This window comes from Triticum urartu, chromosome 2, assembly GCF_003073215.2.
Source record: "Triticum urartu cultivar G1812 chromosome 2, Tu2.1, whole genome shotgun sequence".
NCBI lineage: Eukaryota > Viridiplantae > Streptophyta > Magnoliopsida > Poales > Poaceae > Triticum > Triticum urartu.
In genome coordinates this window covers 703,058,042-703,078,654 of record NC_053023.1, presented here as the reverse complement: position 1 = coordinate 703,078,654, position 20,613 = coordinate 703,058,042, and the positions used below count along the sequence as shown (strand labels likewise).

General features: G+C 42.6%; 1 protein-coding gene across 2 annotated transcripts; it reads left to right on the top strand.

The window, feature by feature from the left end:
* Positions 1-15,190: 15,190 nt before the first annotated feature.
* LOC125534220 (L10-interacting MYB domain-containing protein-like) lies at positions 15,191-19,981 on the top strand. 2 transcript variants are annotated; one of them, XM_048697496.1, is made up of 7 exons: positions 15,191-15,635; positions 16,327-16,395; positions 18,015-18,137; positions 18,245-18,549; positions 18,629-18,701; positions 18,801-19,341; positions 19,822-19,981. In XM_048697496.1, the coding sequence occupies exons 3-6, from the start codon at positions 18,023-18,025 to the stop codon at positions 19,334-19,336; spliced, it is 1,029 nt and encodes a 342-aa protein (XP_048553453.1). In that variant the 5' UTR covers positions 15,191-15,635; positions 16,327-16,395; positions 18,015-18,022; the 3' UTR covers positions 19,337-19,341; positions 19,822-19,981. The 2 variants fall into 2 exon arrangements, with proteins under 2 accessions (XP_048553453.1, XP_048553454.1); XM_048697497.1 differs by lacking the exon at positions 15,191-15,635 and having other exon boundaries at positions 16,139-16,395.
* Positions 19,982-20,613: the final 632 nt, after the last annotated feature.

Here is a 20,613-nt window from a genome sequence, read left to right as displayed (position 1 = left end):
CACTCCCCGGCAACGGCGCCAGAAAAGAGTCTGGATGACCCACAAGTGTAGGGGATCTATCGTAGCCTTTTCGATAAGTAAGAGTGTTGAACCCAACAAGGAGCGGAAGGAAATGATAAGCAGTTTTCAATAAGGTATTCTCTGCAAGAACTGAAATTATCGGTAACAGATAGTTTTGTGATAAGGTAATTTGTAAGGAGTAGAAAGTAATAAAAGTAAATAAGGTGCAGCAATATGGCCCAATCCTTTTTGTAGCAAAGGACAAGCCTTGACAAAGTCTTATATGAAGGAAAGCGCTCCCGAGGACACATGGGAATTATCGTCAAGCTAGGTTTCATCACGATCATATGATTCGCGTTCGGTACTTTGATAATTTGATATGCGGGTGGACTGGTGCTTGGGTGCTGTCCTTACTTGGACAAGCATCCCACTTATGATTAACCCCCATTGCAAGTATCTGCAACTACAACAGAAGTATTAAGGTAAACCTAACGATAGCATGAAACATATGGATCCAAATCAGCCCCTTACGAAGCAACGCATAAACTAGGGTTTAAGCTTCTGTCACTCTAGCAACCCATCATCTACTTATTACTTCCCAATGCCTCCCCCTAGGCACAAACAATGGTGAAGTGTCATGTAGTCGACGTTCACATGACACCACTAGAGGGATGACAACATACATCTCATCAAAATATCGAACGAATACCAAATTCACATGACTACTAATAGCAAGACTTCTCCCATGTCCTCAGGAACAAACGTAACTACTCACAAAGCATATTCATGTTCATAATCAGAGGGGTATTAATATGCATAATGGATCTGAACATATGATCTTCCACCAAGTAAACCAACTAGCATCAACTACAAGGAGTAATCAACACTACTAGCAACCCACAGGTATCAATCTGAGGTTTGGATACAAAGATTGGATACAAGAGATGAACTAGGGTTTGAGGTGAGATGGTGCTGGTGAAGATGTTGATGGAGATTGACCCCCTCCCGATGATAGGATCATTGGTGATGACAATGGTGATGATTTCCCCCTCCCGGAGGGAAGTGTCCCCAGCAGAACAGCTCTGCCAGAGCCCTAGATTGGTTCCGCCAAGGTTCCGCCTCGTGGCAGCGGAGTCTCGTCCCGAAAGCTTGCTTCTTATTTTTTTTCTCGGATGAAATACCTCATATAGCAGAAGATGGGCATCGGAGGGCCACCAGGGGGCCCACGAGGTAGGGGGGCGCGCCCCCACCCTTGTGGCCAGGGTGTGGCCCCCCTCTGGTACTTCTTGCGCTTAGTATTTTTTATATATTCTGAAAAGTGCTCCCGTGGAGTTTCAGGACTTTTGGAGATGTGCAGAATAGGTCTCTAATATTTGCTCCTTTTCCAGCCCAGAATTCCAGCTGTCGGCATTCCCCCTCTTCATGTAAACCTTGTAAAATAAGAGAGAATAGGCATAAGTATTGTGACACAATGTGGAATAACAGCCCATAATGCAACAAATATCGATATAAAAGCATGATGCAAAATGGACGTATCACATATATGATAAGCAATACTAGGTAGTCTTACATCCACACATATATAGCAGTTCTACTAGGTATATATAGTTATACAGCCACACACACATATATGTAGTTCTAGATGATATCGATGACGATCATCATCCTCAATCCTGGGCGGTGGGTGTTCCTAATAGTAATTAGGATGGCGTGTACAACATGAAGATTCTTATCAATGAGGAATCTCTTCCACCCAACCGAGCTTAAGTGTGTGCGACCGTCCGTGTCCACACCATAAGTACAGGTGGTGACGGAGCCCCTTACGGTAAGGCGTATTCCAGCTGAGCCTTCTTCATCAGGCTCGATACCAAAACTCACAAATAGGCTCTTTGGCAATTTCTGAATAAGAAAAACATACCAATTAATATGTAGCCTCGCACATAATCTTGCAAATATATTTCTGCTAAGTATAGATTTCTACACTATCAAAAGACACAGTACTACACATTTCTACTAAGCATGGATTCTACTAATAAGTATGGATTATCTACACTATTAATAGTTCATTGGATTCTACACTAATAAGCATGTCATCGGACTCTACACTAAAGCATATCATCGACTAGATTCCACACAATATATTATTGGACTCTACAATAAGCATATCATCGGATTCACTAGGCATATCATCGGATAATTTGCATTTGTAAGTATAACAATAAAGCATATATATATCATCAAATTACTACAGTTAGTATAACATACCATATCATGCCGATCAACCATGGTAGTTGTCACTCGGGTCACGAATGGCAGCCCGACAAAGTCATCACATGGCGGAATTATGTCCCATGGGTTGCACACCTCCTCCTCACTCGGCCTCATTCTTTGAGCATAGATGGCTTCATGAAGTGGGTCCTCATCATCTTCATCAAGTGGGTCCTCATCATCTTCATCATCTTCCTCCTTGTTGGTATAAATGCCAGCCATCTTGGGTCTTTCTGCTCTGAAGGAGAAGCTGATCAACTCATCTCCAGTAACACCCATGCGGACGAGGAAACGAGCCCATCCATCTCCTTCAATCTGTGACATATTGCGTCCTTTCTCGACCTCCATAGTGTAGGTGAAGGAAATATGCCCTAGAGGCAATAATAGAGTTATTATTTATTTCCTTATATCATGATAAATGTTTATCATTCATGCTCGAATTGTATTAACCAGAAACATAATACATGTGTGAATACATAGACAAACAGAGTGTCACTAGTATGCCTCTACTTGACTAGCTCGTTGATCAAAGATGGTTATGTTTCCTAACCATAGACATGAGTTGTCATTTGATTAACGGGATCACATCATTAGGAGAATGATGTGATTGACTTGACCCATTCCGTTAGCATAGCACTTGATCGTTTATTTTGTTGCTATTGCTTTCTTCATGACTTATACATGTTCCTATGACTATGAGATTATGCAACTCCCGTTTACCGAAGGAACACTTTGTGTGCCACCAAACGTCACAACGTAACTGGGTGATTATAAAGGTGCTCTACAGGTGTCTCTGAAGGTACTTGTTGGGTTGGCGTATTTCGAGATTAGGATTTGTCACTCCGATTGTCGGAGAGATATCTCTGGGCCCTCTCGGTAATGCACATCACTTAAGCCTTGCAAGCATTGCAACTAATGAGTTAGTTGCAGGATGATGCACTACGGAACGAGTAAAGAGACTTGCCGGTAACGAGATTGAACTAGGTATTGAGATACCGACGATCGAATCTCAGGCAAGTAACATACCGATGACAAAGGGAACAACGTATGTTGTTATGCGGTCTGACCGATAAAGCTCTTCATAGAATATGTGGGAGCCAATATGAGCATCCAGGTTCCGCTATTGGTTATTGACTGGAGACGTGTCTCGGTCATGTCTACATTGTTCTCGAACCCGTAGGGTCCGCACGCTTAAGGTTTCGATGACAGTTATATTATGAGTTTATGAGTTTTGATGTAGCGAAGGAGTTCGGAGTCCCGTATGAGATCGGGGACATGACGAGGAGTCCCGAAATGGTCGAGACGTAAAGACCGATATATTGGACGACTATATTCGGACATCGAAAAGGTTCCGAGTGATTCGGATATTTTTCGGAGTACCAGAGAGTTACGGGAATACGTATTGGGCCTTATTGGGCCATACGGGAAATAAGGAAAAGGGCCTCAAGGGTGGCTGCACCCCTCCCCTTGGTCTGGTCCGAATTGGACTAGGGAAGGGGGGCGCCCCCTTCCTTCCTTCTCCTTTTCCCTTCCTCTTTTCCTATTCCATATGGGAGGTGGAATCCTACTAGGACTAGGGAGTCCCTACTAGGACTAGGGAGTCCTAGTAGGACTCCACACTTGGCGCGCCCCCTCCTAGGGCCGGCCTCCTCCTCCCTTGCTCCTTTATATACGGATGCAGGGGGGCACCCAAAGACACACAAGTTGATCATCGTGATCATTCTCTTAGCCGTGTGCGGTGCCCCCCTCCACCATAATCCTTGATAATATTGTAGCGGTGCTTAGGCGAAGCCCTGTAACGGTAGAACATCAAGATCGTCACCACGCCGTCGTGCTGACGGAACTCTTCCCCGACACTTTGCCGGATCGTAGTCCGGGGATCGTCATCGAGCTGAACGTGTGCTAGAACTCGGAGGTGCCGTAGTTTTGGTGCTTGATCGGTCGGGCCGTGAAGACGTACGACTACATCAACCGCGTTGTGCTAACCCTTCCGCTTCCGGTCTACGAGGGTACGTAGACAACACTCTCCCCTCTCGTTGCTATGCATCACCATGATCTTGCATGTGCGTAGGAAAATTTTGAAATTACTACGTTCCCCAACAGTGGTATCAGGGCCTAGGTTTTATGCGTTGATGTTGTGCACGAGTAGAACACAAGTGAGTTGTGGGCGATATAAGTCATACTGCTTACCAGCATGTCATACTTTGGTTCGGCGGTATTGTTGGATGAAGCGGCCCGGACCGACATTATGCGTACGCTTACGCGAGACTGGTTCTACCGACGTGCTTTGCACACAGGTGGCTGGCGGGTGTCAGTTTCTCCAACTTTAGTTGAACCAAGTGTGGCTACGCCCGGTCCTTGCGAAGGTTAAAACAGCACCAACTTGACAAACTATCGTTGTGGTTTTGATGCGTAGGTAAGAAACGGTTCTTGCTAAGCCCGTAGCAGCCACGTAAAACTTGCAACAACAAAGTAGAGGACGTCTAACTTGTTTTTGCAGGGCATGTTGTGATGTGATATGGTCAAGACATGATGCTAAATTTTATTGTATGAGATGATCATGTTTTGTAACCGAGTTATCGGCAACTGGCAGGAGCCATATGGTTGTCGCTTTATTGTATGCAATGCAATTGCGTTGTAATGCTTTACTTTATCACTAAGCGGTAGCGATAGTCGTGCAAGCATAAGATTGGCGAGACGACAACGATGCTACGATGGCGATCAAGGTGTTGCGGCGGTGACGATGGTGATCATGACGGTACTTTGGAGATGGAGATCACAAGTACAAGATGATGATGGCCATATCATATCACTTATATTGGTTGCATGTGATGTTTATCTTTTATGCATCTTATCTTGCTTTGATTGATGGTAGCATTATAAGATGATCCCTCACTAAATTATCAAAGTATAAGTGTTCTCCCTGAGTACGCACCGTTGCGAAAGTTCTTCGTGCTGAGACACCACGTGATGATCGGGTGTGATAGGCTCTACGTTCAAATACAACGGGTGCAAAACAGTTGCACACGCGGAATACTCGGGTTAAACTTGACGAGCCTAGCATATAACAGATATGGCCTCGGAATACGGAGACCAAAAGGTCGAGCATGAATCATATAGTAGATATGATCAACATAGTGATGTTCACCATTGAAACTACTCCATCTCATGTGATGATCAGACATGGTTTAGTTGATTTGGATCACGTGATCACTTAGAGGATTAGAGGGATGTCTATCTAAGTGGGAGTTCTTAAGTAATATGATTAATTGAACTTTAATTTATCATGAACTTAGTCCTGGTAGTATTAGCATATCTATGTACTAGATCAATAGCTCGCGTTTAGCTCCCCTGTTTTATTTTTGATATGTTCCTAGAGAAAACTAAGTTGAAAGATGTTAGTAGCAATGATGCGGATTGGATCTGTGATCTGAGGTTTATCCTCATTGCTGCACAGAAGAATTATGTCTTTGATGCACCGCTAGGTGACAAACCTATTGCAGGAGCAGATGCAGATGTTATGAACATTTGGCTAGCTCAATATGATGACTACTTGATAGTTTAGTGCACCATGCTTAAACGGCATAGAATCGGGACTTCAAAGACGTTTTGAACGTCATGGACCATATGAGATGTTCCAGGAGTTGAAGTTAATATTTCAAGCAAATACCTGAGTTGAGAGATATGAAGTCTCCAACAAGTTCTATAGCTAAAAGATGGAGGAGAATAGCTCAAGCAGTGAGCATGTGCTCAGATTGTCTGGGTACTACAATCGCTTGAATCAAGTGGGAGTTAATCTTCCAGATAAAATAGTGATTGACAGAATTGTCTAGTCACCATCACCAAGTTAGTAGAACTTCGTGATGAACTATGATATGCAAGGGATAACGGAAACGATTCCCAAGCTCTTCGTAATGCTGAAATCGACGAAGGTAGAAATCAAGAAAAATATCAAGTGTTGATGGTAGACAAGACCACTAGTTTCAAGAAAAGGGCAAAGGGAAGAAGGGGAACTTCAAGAAGAACGGCAAGCAAGTTGCTGCTCAAGTGAAGAAGCCCATGTCTGGTCCTAAGCCTAAGACTAAGTGCTTCTACTACAAAGGGACTGGTCACTGGAAGCGGAACTGCCCCAAGTATTTGGCGGAAAAGAAGGATGGCAAAGTGAACAAAGGTATATTTGATATACAGATTATTGATGTGTATTTCACTAGTGTTCATAGCAACCCCTCGGTATTTGATACTAGTTCAGTTGCTAAGAGTAGTAACTCGAAACGGGAGTTGCAGAATGAACATAGACTAGTTAAGGGTGAAGTGACGATGTGTGTTGGAAGTGGTTCCAAGATTGATATGATCATCATCACACACTCCCTATACTTTTGGGATTAGTGTTGAACCTAAATAAGTGTTATTTGGTGTTTGCGTTGAGCATGAATATGGTTTGATCATGTTTATTGCAATACGGTTATTCATTTAAGTAAGAGAATAAATTGTTGTTTTGTTTACATAAATAAAACCTTATATGGTTACACACCCAGTGAAAATGGTTCATTGGATCTCGATCGTAGTGATACACATATTCATAATATTGAAACCAAAAGATGCAAAGTTAATAATGATGCTGCAGTTTATTTGTGGCACTACCGTTTAGGTCATATTGGTGTAAAGCGCATAAAGAAAATCCATGCTGATCGGCTTTTGGAATCACTTGATTATGAATCAGTTGATGCTTACGAACCATGCCTCATGGGCAAGATGACTAAGACTCCGTTCTCCAGAACAATGGAGCGAGCAACAGATTTGTTGGAAATCATACATACTGATGTATGTGGTCCGATGAATATTGAGGCTCGTGGCAGGTATCATTATTTTCTGATCTTCACAAATGATTTGAGCAGATATGAGTATATCTACTTGATGAAACACAAGTCTGAAACATTTGAAAAGTTCAAACAATTTCAGAGTGAAGTGGAGAATCATCGTAACGAAAATGAATGTTTCTACGATATGATCACAGAAGTAAAATATTTGAGTTACGAGTTTGGCCTTCAGTTAAAAAATGTGAAATAGTTTCACTACTCACGCCACCTGGAACACCACAGCATAATGGTGTGTCCGAACGTCATAACCGTACTTTATTAGATATGGTGCGATCTATGATGTCTCTTACCGATCTACCACTATCGCTTTGGGGTTATGCATTAGAGACAACTGCATTCATGTTAAATAGGGCACCATCTAAATCCGTTGAGACGACACCGTATGAACTATGGTTTGGCAAGAAACCTAAGTTTTCTTTCTTAAAGTTTGAGGTTGCAATGCTTATGTGAAAAAGTTTCAAACTGATAAGCTCTAACCCAAATCGGAGAAGTGCGTCTTCATAGGATACCCAAAAGAAAATGTTGGGTACACCTTCTATCACAGATTCGAAGGCAATATATTCATTGCTTTGAATGGATCTCTCTCGAAAGAAGTGAGTTTGAGGAAAGTAGAACTTGATGAGGTAATTGTACATGCTCCCTTATTGGAAAGTAGTTCATCATAGAAATCTGTTCCTGTGACTACTACACCGATTAGTGAGGAAGCTAATGATGATGATCATGTAACTTCAGATCAAGTTACTACCGAACCTCGTAGGTAAACCAGAGTGAGATCCGCACCAGAGTGGTACGGTAATCCTGTTCTGGAGGTCATGTTACTTGACCATGACGAGCCTACGAACTATGAGGAAGCGATGATGAGCCCAGATTCCATGAAATGGCTTGAGGCCATGAAATCTAAGATGAGATCCATGTATGAGAACAAAGTATGGACTTTGATTGACTTGCCCAATGATCGGCGAGCCATTGAGATTAAATGGATCTTCAAGAGGAAGACGGACGCTGATAGTAGTGTTACTATTTACAAAGATAGAATTGCAAAAAGAGTTTTTCGACAAGTTCAAGGTGTTGACTACGATGAATGTTTCTCATTTGTATCTATGCTTAAGTCTGTCCAAATCATGTTAGCAATTGCCGCATTTTATGAAATCTGGCAAATGGATAAACAGAACTGCATTCCTTAATGGATTTATTAAAGAAGAGTTGTATATGATGCAACCAGAAGGTTTTGTCAATCCTAAAAGTACTAACAAAATATGCGAGCTCCAGCGATCCATCTATGGACTGGTGCAAGCATCTCGGAGTTGGAATATATGCTTTGATAAGTTCATCAAATCATATAGTTTTATATAGACTTGCGGTGAAGCCTGTATTTACAAGAAAGTGAGTGGGAGCACTACAGCATTTCTGATAAGTATATGTGAAAGACATATTGTTGATCGGAGATAATGTAGAATTATTCTGCAAAGCATAAAGGAATGTTTGAAAGGACTTTTTCAAAGAAAGACCTCGGTGAAGCTGCTTACATATTGAGCATCAAGATCTATAGAGATAGATCAAGACGCTTGATAAGTTTTTCAATAAGTACATACCTTGACAAGATTTTGAAGTAGTTCAAAATGGAACAGTCAAAGAAGGAGTTCTTGCCTGTGTTACAAAGGTGTGAAGTTGAGTAAGACTCAAAACCCGACCACGGCAGAAGATAGAGAGGGAATGAAAGTCATTCCCTATGCCTCAGCCATAGGTTCTATAAAGTATGCCATGTTGTGTACCAGACCTATTGTATACCCTGCCCTGAGTTTGGCAAGGGAGTACAATAGTGATCTAGGAGTAGATCACTGGACATTGGTCAAAATTATCCTTAGTGGAATAAGGATATGTTTCTCGATTATGGAGGTGACAAAAGGTTCATCGTAAAGGGTTACATCGATGCAAGTTTTGACACTGATCCAGATGACTCTAAGTCTCAATCTGGATACATATTGAAAGTGGGAGCAATTAGCTAGAGTATCTCCATGCAGAGCATTGTTGACATAGAAATTTGCAAAATACTTACGGATCTGAATGTGGCAGACCCGTTGACTAAACTTCTCTCACAAGCAAAACATGATCACACCTCAGTACTCTTTGGGTGTTAACCACATAGCGACGTGAACTAGATTATTGACTCTAGTAAACCCTTTGGGTGTTGGTCACATGTCGATGTGAACTATGGGTGTTAATCACATAGTGATGTGAACTATTGATGTTAAATCACATGGCGATGTGAACTAGATTATTGACTCTAGTGCAAGTGGGAGACTGAAGGAAATATGCCCTAGAGGCAATAATAAAGTTATTATTTATTTCCTTATATCATGATAAATGTTTATCATTCATGCTAGAATTGTATTAACCGGAAACATAATACATGTGTGAATACATAGACAAACAGAGTGTCACTTGTATGCCTCTACTTGACTAGCTCGTTGATCAAAGATGGTTATGTTTCCTAACCATAGACATGAGTTGTCATTTGATTAACGGGATCACATCATTAGGAGAATGATGTGATTGACTTGATCCATTCCGTTAGCATAGCACTTGATCGTTTAGTTTGTTGCTATTTCTTTCTTCATGACTTATACATGTTCCTATGACTATGAGATTATGCAACTCCCATTTACCGGAGGAACACTTTGTGTGCCACCAAACGTCACAACGTAACTGGGTGATTATAAAGGTGCTCTACAGGTGTCTCTGAAGGTACTTGTTGGGTTGGCGTATTTCGAGATTAGGATTTGTTACTCTGATTGTCGGAGAGGTATCTCTGGGCCCTCTCGGTAATGCACATCACTTAAGCCTTAAAAGCATTGCAACTAATGAGTTAGTTGCAGGATGATGTACTATGGAATGAGTAAAGAGACTTGCCGGTAACGAGATTGAACTAGGTATTGAGATACCGACGATCGAATCTCAGGCAAGTAACATACTGATGACAAAGGGAACAACGTATGTTGTTATGCGGTTTGACCGATAAAGCTCTTCATATAATATGTGGGAGCCAATATGAGCATCCAGGTTCCGCTATTGGTTATTGACTGGAGACGTGTCTCGGTCATGTCTACATTGTTCTCGAACCCGTAGGGTCCGCACGCTTAAGGTTTCGATGACAGTTATATATGAGTTTATGAGTTTTGATGTACCGAAGGAGTTCGGAGTCCCGGATGAGATCGGGGACATGACAAGGAGTCCCGAAATGGTCGAGACGTAAAGATCGATATATTGGATGACTATATTCGGACATCGGAAAGGTTCCGAGTGATTCGGGTATTTTTCGGAGTACCGGAGAGTTACGGGAATACGTATTGGGCCTTATTGGGCCATACGGGAAATAAGGAAAAGGGCCTCAAGGGTGGCTGCACCCCTCCCTTTGGTCTGGTCTGAATTGGACTAGGGAAGGGGGGCGCCCCCTTCCTTCCTTCTCCTTTTCCCTTCCTCTTTTCCTATTCCATATGGGAGGTGGAATCCTACTAGGACTAGGGAGTCCTAGTAGGACTCCACACTTGGCGCGCCCCCTCCTAGGGCCGGCCTCCTCCTCCCTTGCTCATTTATATACGGATGCAGGGGGGCACCCAAAGACACACAAGTTGATCTTCGTGATCGTTCTCTTAGCCGTGTGCGGTGCCCCCCTCCACCATAATCCTCGATAATATTGTAGCGGTGCTTAGGCGAAGCCCTGTAACGGTAGAACATCAAGATCGTCACCACGCCGTCGTGCTGACGGAACTCTTCCCCGACACTTTGCTGGATCGGAGTCCGGGGATCGTCATCGAGCTGAACGTGTGCTAGAACTCGGAGGTGCCATAGTTTTGGTGCTTGATCGGTCGGGCCGTGAAGACGTACGACTACATCAAACGCGTTGTGCTAACGCTTCCGCTTCCGGTCTACGAGGGTACGTAGACAACACTCTCCCCTCTCGTTGCTATGCATCACCATGATCTTGCGTGTGCGTAGGAAAATTTTGAAATTACTACGTTCCCCAACAATAGGCCCCCCAGGAGCCTCAAAGGTCACAGTGTCTCCTGTCAACTTGTTGAATTTCAGCCTCACATTGCATGGGACGATCTGTGTAAAAAAAGCAAAATGACACAATGCATTAATGTCAACAATAAAAACAAAATAGTTGTTACATTTTGTATAATTTCTTACCGCCGCATGACGAAAACTCGGCTGGAAGTAGATGTCAAACAACTTGCCAGTTGCAAGGTTGCTGGTGCACCTTGACTTGCACAGTCGACATAGTGGTGGTGGTGGTCACGCCATTTTCCTAAAGCAATATGAGCAAAGATGAACGATCCACTTCACAGGAAAGAAAAACAGTAACATAAATTTGCTAAGTGAGTGAGTAAGTATAGAAAGTGATACAAATTAAAGGTGTCTCTGAAGTATGATCCTGGGTGATGCTTGTAGCAAGAAAAAATCTATCTAATTTGCACACCAGCAAAAGCACACCCCCAACCCTCACAAGAAAATATATATCTAATTTGCACACCAGCAAAAGCACACCCCCAGCCCTCACAAGAAAATTTGATAAGTCCAACGTAAACAACTACTGTGAGCATGAAGATACACAACACATCGACTCCAGTAACTTAGCACTTGCAAACCAAATACTTGTATCAAAACCAATATCTACCAGGAAAAAAACGAACTACACCTCACTAAGCCGCTGCCTATTCCATTAGCATTTGAACTTTCCTACGACGTAGTTAACGAAGATGACATGTTCATTCTACCAAATGAGTAAATAGTTTCAGCATCACTAGAACCTATCAACTATGTCTAAAAATAATATACTAAAACTGTAGTAGTAATTCAGTTAAGTAGAAACTAACAACTAAACCCTAGAAACTATCCTAAATCAAAGTGTTATATATGACCAGAGGCTTATCTCAACTAAAAACTATCAACTATGTCTAAATTTTTACTAATCAGTTAATCATACTAAATCAAAATTGTTATATATCAACTACAAACTATTAAGTAAATCAAAATGTTGCATATCAACAAGAAAATATCAACTAGCCTACTAAATCAAAATGTAGCAGGCAGGAGGGGGTTGTGGATGGAGGAGGGAGGAGGAAGAAGGAGGGGCGACTAGAGGAGGGAGAAGGAAGGAGGACGGAGGAGGAAGGCGAAGCGAGGAGGGGCCGGACGGCGACGAATGGAGGAGTGGAGAGAGGGTGGAGGAGGGGCGGGGAGGAGGGAGGAGGGGGGGGATTACCGAGTCCAGGGAGGAGGGGGGTGATGGCGGCGCAGAGGGAAGAGGGGTAGGCGACGGCGGCTGGCGGGGAAGGACCGGCACGGGGGGATTGAGGGGGGAGATCGAGTGAGTGTGAGTGTGAGTGTGAGTGGAGAAAGGAGAGTGAGGGGCGGCCGGTTGGAGAAGATAGAATGGCTTAGCAGTAGCGCGCTTTAGGGAAACGCGTTACTGCTAAACGCCCTAGCAGTAGCGCCTTTCAGCCAAGAAGCGATGCTGCTACGCCCATATCAGTAACGCCTTTTGCTAAAACGCGCTACTGCTATGTGTAAACATGTAAAAATAAACATAAAAAATACATTCATCATCAATGATCTTTTTGTGTACAATCTGAATTGTCAATATGAGTCCGCACCGGTTTAGAAACCGGAGAAGACTCATATTGCGGCCACAAATTCTACACATAGAGTTCAATGAAGACCAAATGGTTGTGATAGTTTGACAAGTTGCATAGTTAAGGTGGTAAAAACCCTGTTCGCGGAGCAAGGTGGGAGTAAATTTAGGTGCAAGGAGTGGAGTAAACTTAGCAGTAGCGAGCATTGTCAAAAGGCGCTACTACTAGGATCAGTAGCAGTAGCGCAGTTTGGATTAAGGCGCTGCTGCTATAACTAGCTTGGCGGCGGGGTCGTGGCAATTATAGCAGTAGCGCAGCTTTGTACAAGCGTGCTACTGCTACATTTATTTCAGCAGCACGTTTTGTTGACACGCGCTACTGCTAGATAGCAGCAGCTCTTGTTTTAAAGCACGCTGCTGGTAAGATTCTATGTACAAGCTTTTTCCTAGTAGTGGCACACCCTTGAAGATTTGCGCCGCCGACCTCCATAGTTACGCCGGTCGACCAGACATCCACCTTGGTCTCCTGCAACGTGGTTAGCCTGAACGCCCTTTCTGATGGCTGTGCGCTTCGCCGGGCAGTTCAAGCCGCAGACATTCCATGACATGAGGATTAGATCGTTGTCACTCATCGATACACCTTGGAGTTCTTGGTCGATCACAATTACTAATTAAGACAATGCAAAACACTGTACAACATGCCGGGGGACGACGACGGCCACCAACAGGCCCAAAACCCCGCCGTCGTCGATCACACCACATACCATGATCACTACACATAGAAACTAGCCCTAACTCAAGATTGTTTAAGACCAGCTGCCGACGGAGACTAAACGAAGACCTAGCTAGCATGATCAACTGCGGAGCGACTCATCAGCGTCGGCGATTCCGGCCATGCCCGCTGCGATCTTGAGGGCAGCTTGATCCAGCCCGGTGAGCTTGGTGATGGCAGCGATGTTACCATCAGACAGTGGCTCCTGGAAGCGCTTCATGAGCAGGGCCGCCGCCTTCGGGGTCATCCTGTCCTTTGGCCTGAGTGCGCCCAGCTCCTGCACCAGGCGAAAGTCACATCAGCGTGCGCGCGTGGAGGCCCTTTTTTGTAGAAAAAAATAATAAAGATCCCATTTCCTTTTCTTTTTGAAAAGTTTGAAAAAAAATCCGTGAAAACTTATATATGTTCCGCAACGTGTCAAAACTCGTTCAAAAGATTGTGATTTGTTAGCCTTATAAAAAATACCCGGCCCAGCCACAAAAAAGCTTGACCCATATTGAAAAACGAATTTGTCTTTTTAGTACACCACATGTTAAAGTGTAAATGTATAATGTTATGAAATTGTGCATATACATGGTATATATGTTAATCTGTGTTCACAAAAAAAATTATATAAAAAAAATCCGCGCTTTGGAAATTTGTATTTTGAAAACGTCCACCATGGTGGTCAACCACCGTTAGCATTTTGCGCTAGAAAATGCGGTCTCCTCTGATTCAAAGGATACTACTGTTCGAAAAACCGAAATTATAAAATCCTAGGAAATTTTCTATATGGGAATTTTTATTTCTGCAATGGAATCTTACATTATTTCTTCTATATGGTATATTTAATTAGGAGTTTTTCCGTGTGGGATTTTTTTATTTGTACACTAGAATCTTATATATGGTTTCTCCTATATGGGCTGTTTCAATTGCATAGATACACGAAAATTTCTTTTGGAGCACGGTTTTTTAAAAATTCAAAGTTCATATTTTCAAATTTTGAAAAATCCTGCAGAAGATACAAACATACATGGAGGCATAACACACATTTGCATAAATTTTCAGGACGAAATACGTAGAGTTGTATAGAGAAGACAAAGTTATGACTTTTCAACACATGATACTATTCACCGCAAAAGCCCATGAATTTGTTGGTATTGCATTCTAGAACAAGATGTCGCTTTGGCCGTTTTGCGCCGACAAACAGACTCCATCCAGTCATTAGAGCAAGTATAATAAGGTGACGTAAGCGGGCTACAAGGATTTAAATACTATATCTTTGCTGACTTGAAAGAGAGAGAAGAGAAGCGGATTGTAGACTTACAGCCGGCTCTAGCACATGCTGCAAGAAGCTATGTGAGAGTGTATGATGGGCCATATGAGAAAGTAGTACTTTTTTTGTAGCCCACTATTATACGTGTTTGCTATTATATTGACTATAGATGACATGGCAAGATGTTATAGCCAACAATGAGCTATATTATTAACCATGCTCTTAGAAGATGTTGCTTTGGCTGTCCTGTAAGAAGCACCAAATGAACAAAACTTTTAGAAGACAGGGACCCAGGACACCTAAATTATGTACTCCTACCCTTGAATGAATGAACAAGTTAAAAGCAAGTCAAACAGCATTCGACCCTACCACGATAAGGCCTTGTTCGGTTACGCCCAGCCCGGCGAGGTTTTGGGTCCAATCCACGCGGGTCCGCAGGGATTACCCCCGCCGGGGAATAAACCCGGCCCATCTAGTTTTTCTCGTTCGGTTAAGCCCCGCGTTGTATTTCCCCGGCCCAAACCTCTCCAAACCCACGCGGAAAAAATCATCCACTAGCACCCCGTGGAAGGAATCCCCGAGCGAAGCGCTCGTCTCATCTCTCCCGAGCAACAGAAGCGGCGGCAAGGAGGCGGCGAGGACAAGTGGACGGCGGCGGCGCAACCTACCCGGAGGAGGAGGGTGCCCTCCTGCTTCGACGACCTGCCACGAAGCCCGCCGGAACCCTAGCCTCTAATTGTCCCATCTCCCCCGCCGCCCCCTTGCTGCGGGCCTGTGGCCGTAACCCTAGCTCCGGAGAAGTGGTTGCTGCAGGCGAGGAGATCTCTGGTTAGTTCTCTCTCTCTCTCATCCCCCCTCCCTCCCACCGCCTTTCTCTCTAGCAGCACTGATTTGCCCCCTCCATGAAAACCTAGACAAATATTGATCTGTCTTCCCGAATGTGGTCGTCAAGGTCGAGACTTTTCTTGGGGTTTCCTAGGAACTAGCATCAATTGTTATTTCATGATTTGTCTTCCCGAATGTGGTCGTCAAGATCTGTCTTCCCGTTGTTAGTAATTTGTACTGGAGTCAGCAGTACAATTTTGTGTTAGTAAATGGAGTTAGCAGTACGATTTGGTGTTAGTAATTTGGATTTGTTTTATTTTTCTCGACATAATTATTGTAGTAGCAGTATAATTGTTAGTCTATCTCTTGGTATAAAGAAGGACTATCTAATCTGGAGGAACAACAATGCATGTTGTTTTTGTTGTTGGCTGCTGATAGTACAGTATGATGTTCGTCCCAAAATGTAGTATGTGAACCTAATCTCTGTTAGCAGTAGAGCACATACTTCCAAAGATTTTTTATGTCCGAACAAAAGATACTTCGGGTATGATCATTGGTAGATTATATAATTGTTCTCTTCATGGTGTGTGATCATCATCTGTTCTTCATTGGTACACATTGCAGTTGTCCTTTTTTCTAGTGTTGTCCTTTTTGTTAGATGATGTTCCAATGCCAGATATTTTGATGATGCCAGATATAAGCTAGCTTCGCCGCCTCACAGCTACAGCAAGACCCTGAATTGGGCAGCATCGTGAAGGACAAGGTAGATTAATCCTCTTGTTTTAATCTTCTCCTTATTCATGTATTGTTGGTTATTATTGCTTGGTCGATAGATCTGTGTTACAAAGTGTTTTTTTGGTAAGCTGAGAGCTATGTTAATATCTTACATTACTAGACATTGTAGTTGTTGAAGAATTTTATCTCTTACTGCAGTTTTTTTTGGTAAACTGTTTGTTTGTACAACTTGCACTCTTACTGTTTTGGTGTAGTAGTAATAACTAGCCACATTTTTCTTCTTTAGACTTGGAATGGATCCTGAAATGAGGGATCGTGTTAGGAAGAGGGAGGAGGAGGATGACGAAATGATGTTATTTGTTTTCCCTGCACTACATTTGATAGAGACCGATGGAGTTGCTCTTAGGGAGCGGAGGATTCCGCGTCATACATCATCGCTAACAGGCGAGATGTTTGTTAAGGAGTTACTCGAAGGGCACGTCAAAAACTGTCGGGTAGCATTTAGGATGGAGCCGCGTATCTTCAAATCTTTGGCTAATTATCTTCGAAGGGAGAAGTTGGTGAAAGATACCAGAATTAAAGTCGAAGAGAAACTAGCATCATTTCTGTGGATGTTATCCCATAATTCTTCATTTGAAGACCTTCAAGTTCGGTTTGGTCACAGCGGGGATACTTTCCATTGGCAAATGAAGAATTTCTTTGACATCATCCCTATTCTCTCCAAGAATTTTTTGAAGCCTCCAAATCCCAGTCAAGTGCATCTGAAGATTCAGTCGGACACGAGATTCTTTCCTTATTTTCAGGTTTTTGCTTCGCCAACTTTGATCCACATCGATAACTTACTCTTCATGTTATAGGTGCTAAGTTATAGTATTTCGTTGCAGAACTGCATTGGGGCAATTGATGGGACACATGTTCCCATAACAATTTCAGGAGGAAAAGCCGCACCATTCAGAAATAGGAAAGGGACCCTAAGCCATAATGTTATGGTCGTGTGCGACTTCGACCTGAACTTCACCTTCATTTCTTGTGGCTGGGAGGGATCTGCTACCGATGCTAAAGTTCTCCGGTCAGCACTTAATAGTGGGTTTCATGTACCTCCGGGCAAGTTTTATCTGGTTGATGGTGGTTATGCCAACACACCTTACTTCTTGGCACCGTATCATGGTGTTCAGTACCATCTGAAGGAGTTTCCACGCGGTCGCCATCGACCCCAAAATCACAGGGAGCTATTCAATCTCCGGCATGCCGTGTTACGAAATCACGTCGAACGGGGATTAGGAATCTTGAAGAAGCGGTTCCCAATCCTAAAAGTGGGCACGCATCATCGAATAGAGAACCAAGTCAAGCTACCAGCAGCGGTGGCAATCTTACATAACATCATCCGATCTGAAAAAGGAGATGAGCGTTGGTTAGATAACCAACCAAACAATATACCTGTCATGAATTTTGTTGATCTTCCTGACGGTGATATTCCTCAAAATCATCAAATCAACCATGAAGGCGACAACCTTAGAGATGCCATTGCTCATCAAATGTGGGCTGATTATCGACATGCATAACTTGTCATTTGTAGAGTAGTAGTAATAAGTATAGTGTAGAAGTTTATGTTTTTTTTCTGTTGTTCATGTCATGAATATTGTTCAGAAGTCACTATGATGACTGCTCGAGGGTCACCAAGGTTGAGCCTCCTCAAAAAAGCTGTCGAAAGGGATAGAGCATCACCTCCTACAAGCAGTGTGACAAAGAGGAGGAGAGGGTCTCCCAAAGGTAATAAACTAGACGTGACTTTATTTCTCTTGTCGGGACTTTATTTGCTTAAAACCAAAATAGTTAAGATAGAAAAAGGTACATTAACATACAATGTGGAAATGCAGAAGATAGAGCACAGTGGAATGCAAGCCTTGAGAAAGATCTTGTGGACTTGCTTCGTGAGCATGATACACCTGAACATAAGGGTCAAAATGGATGGAGCTCAGAAGCATGGAATACGATAGTGAAGAAATTCCACCAAAAGAATCCTTATGCTAGGTACGAGAAGAAGAAAATCCAAGAACAGGAAAAAGAGTTGAAAAGAGAATACAAGAAGATCAAAGAGATAAGGAAGCAAAGCAGCGTTTCATGGGACGACCGGCAGTGCAGGATTCTAGCGGATCCACCACTTTGGAAAAACATCATCATAGTAAGAATGTCATTGTTATTCCCTAAAAGTTTCATTACTTGTTGCATGCTCTAATATCATTTTCTTGTCAACTATGTAGTCACACCCTAAAGCTGGAAAGTTCAAGACAAAAGGCTTCCCTCTTTTTGAAGCTTTGGGAGAATTGCATGATGGTTAGTTATCAACTTCATTGATATACTCATGTCATTGTTTTATGTTTGTTTACTCTTCTAGTTTGAAATCTTATATTTGATTGTCACTTTAACTTGTAGGCCAAACTGCAGAAGGGACATATAACTTCACCTCTATCGAGTCATCACATTGCTCAACCCAATCAGATCTCGAGAATCTTGGAGGAGCTGGCAAGAATCAAGGAGAAACATCAGCTGATGGTGAGAATCTTGGAGGAGAAAGGGTGCAGATCGATGAAGATGTTGAGGAGGTTTACGTGCAAGAAAACATTGTTGTGGAGCCCGAGCAAACTCAACCAAATTTGGCTACTGCACCCTCAAGAAATGGAGAAGAGAAAGAACCAAAGAGAAGGAGGGGGGCGAATGGTGATGTGGCTGCAATGATGGAGAAGTACTTGGAAATAAGGACGAAGCAGGTGGACGATGAGAGGAATAAGCCAAGGGTCGTGGATGAGTACTCTATCAAAAACTGCATTGATTTGTTGAAAACAATGGAGATCACACTTGAAGAAGAAGTCAAGGCTTTCCGAGTCTTCAAGATCCCCGAGAACCGAGAGATTTTCATGAGTGCCAGACCGGAGACTGCTCTTATGTGGCTGAGAGCTGAAATGGAATAACTCAGGTACTCCTCTTTTCAATTAGTGCATGTTACTAAACTCCTTGCTAGCCATTTAGTCCATGTTGTTGTTGCTGCTGCTGCTGTAAAGACATTATTTTCTTCTGAAATGGATAGTTGTTTTAAATATATTTATGAAGTTCTTTTGCAAACTATTAGACTGACTGGTTATAGGAATACTTTGCTTGAATAATACAACCTTTTTTCAAATGATTGCTTGATGTATCGACACAGGTTGACAAGTGCTTGTGTTGTAGCTAGGCTAGGCTGATTTTCTTGTGGTTGTAGTAATTGTCTATTTGTAAACTGCTATGATGCCTTGTCCCTAGAAAATAAAAAGGGATGCTTTTAACATAGATCACAGGATAGAGATTGATTTACCTACTGTTTATGTATGTTTTTCTCATTGTTTCCATTCCTGGAAATAAAACTGCCAAGTATTTCACTCTCAAACTAATTTTGGGTTTGAATGGTTTCAAAAAGCAGGAGTTCTACATAAGAATGCTCCAGAAGAAGAGCGAAGGTGCCGCGACTTGGATCTATTTGTGTGTGCTTTTCAGTGGAAGGCTTCATATCTATTCGCTGGGTTTTGTCCATGTGATATTTGTAGAGAAACTAAACACTATTTCTGAAACGACTGACTGTAGCGTGGAAGCATTTGGCAGGAACTGATAATTAAGCTCTTGTGGTCTATTCAACATATTATATATTATGTATGCTCCAAATTGCTATTATTGTTGTTAGTATTTGTGCCCTGTTCAAATCTTAGAATTGTTGTTATTGTTGGGATAATAAGTGTTTTAAACTATCAGTGTTATTGTCACTTCAGTCTGCATCTGTGTCATTACTGCATGAGAATTGTTGTTATCTATATGTACCACTTCATCTATGTCAACACTGTTGTCCCTGTGGTCCAGTGCCTTTGGGGACTAACCGAATGCATGAGAGTGACGTGGATTGCATACTGGCAGGGATTTGGTCCCCAAGTGGTTTTGGTGTCAAGCGGGGATCACCCAATCCTCTAGAGGATTAAATCCACTAGAGGATTAATTCTGCTACAACCGAACAAGGCCTAAATGTGACGAAACGTCAACATGTTATCATGCAAATCCCGGACGATAAGCTCCTGGTTCGGAGGTTGCATCGAGTAATCCTGCAAGTCCAAAAACATCACATGTGCATGAGCTGAAGAATTCACAATGAGCAACCAAGTGGATAAAAGAAAATGTGAAGAGAAGGCTGATACTCCCTCCATTTTTATATACAATGCCACTATCA

Coding starts and splice junctions, on each gene's coding strand:
- LOC125534220 (XM_048697496.1), top strand. CDS start 18,023: ATGATGACTGCTCGAGGGTCACCAAGGTTGAGCCTCCTCAAAAAAGCT. Junction 18,138..18,244: donor GAGGAGAGGGTCTCCCAAAG/GTAATAAACTAG, acceptor GTGGAAATGCAG/AAGATAGAGCACAGTGGAAT. Junction 18,550..18,628: donor TTTGGAAAAACATCATCATA/GTAAGAATGTCA, acceptor TCAACTATGTAG/TCACACCCTAAAGCTGGAAA.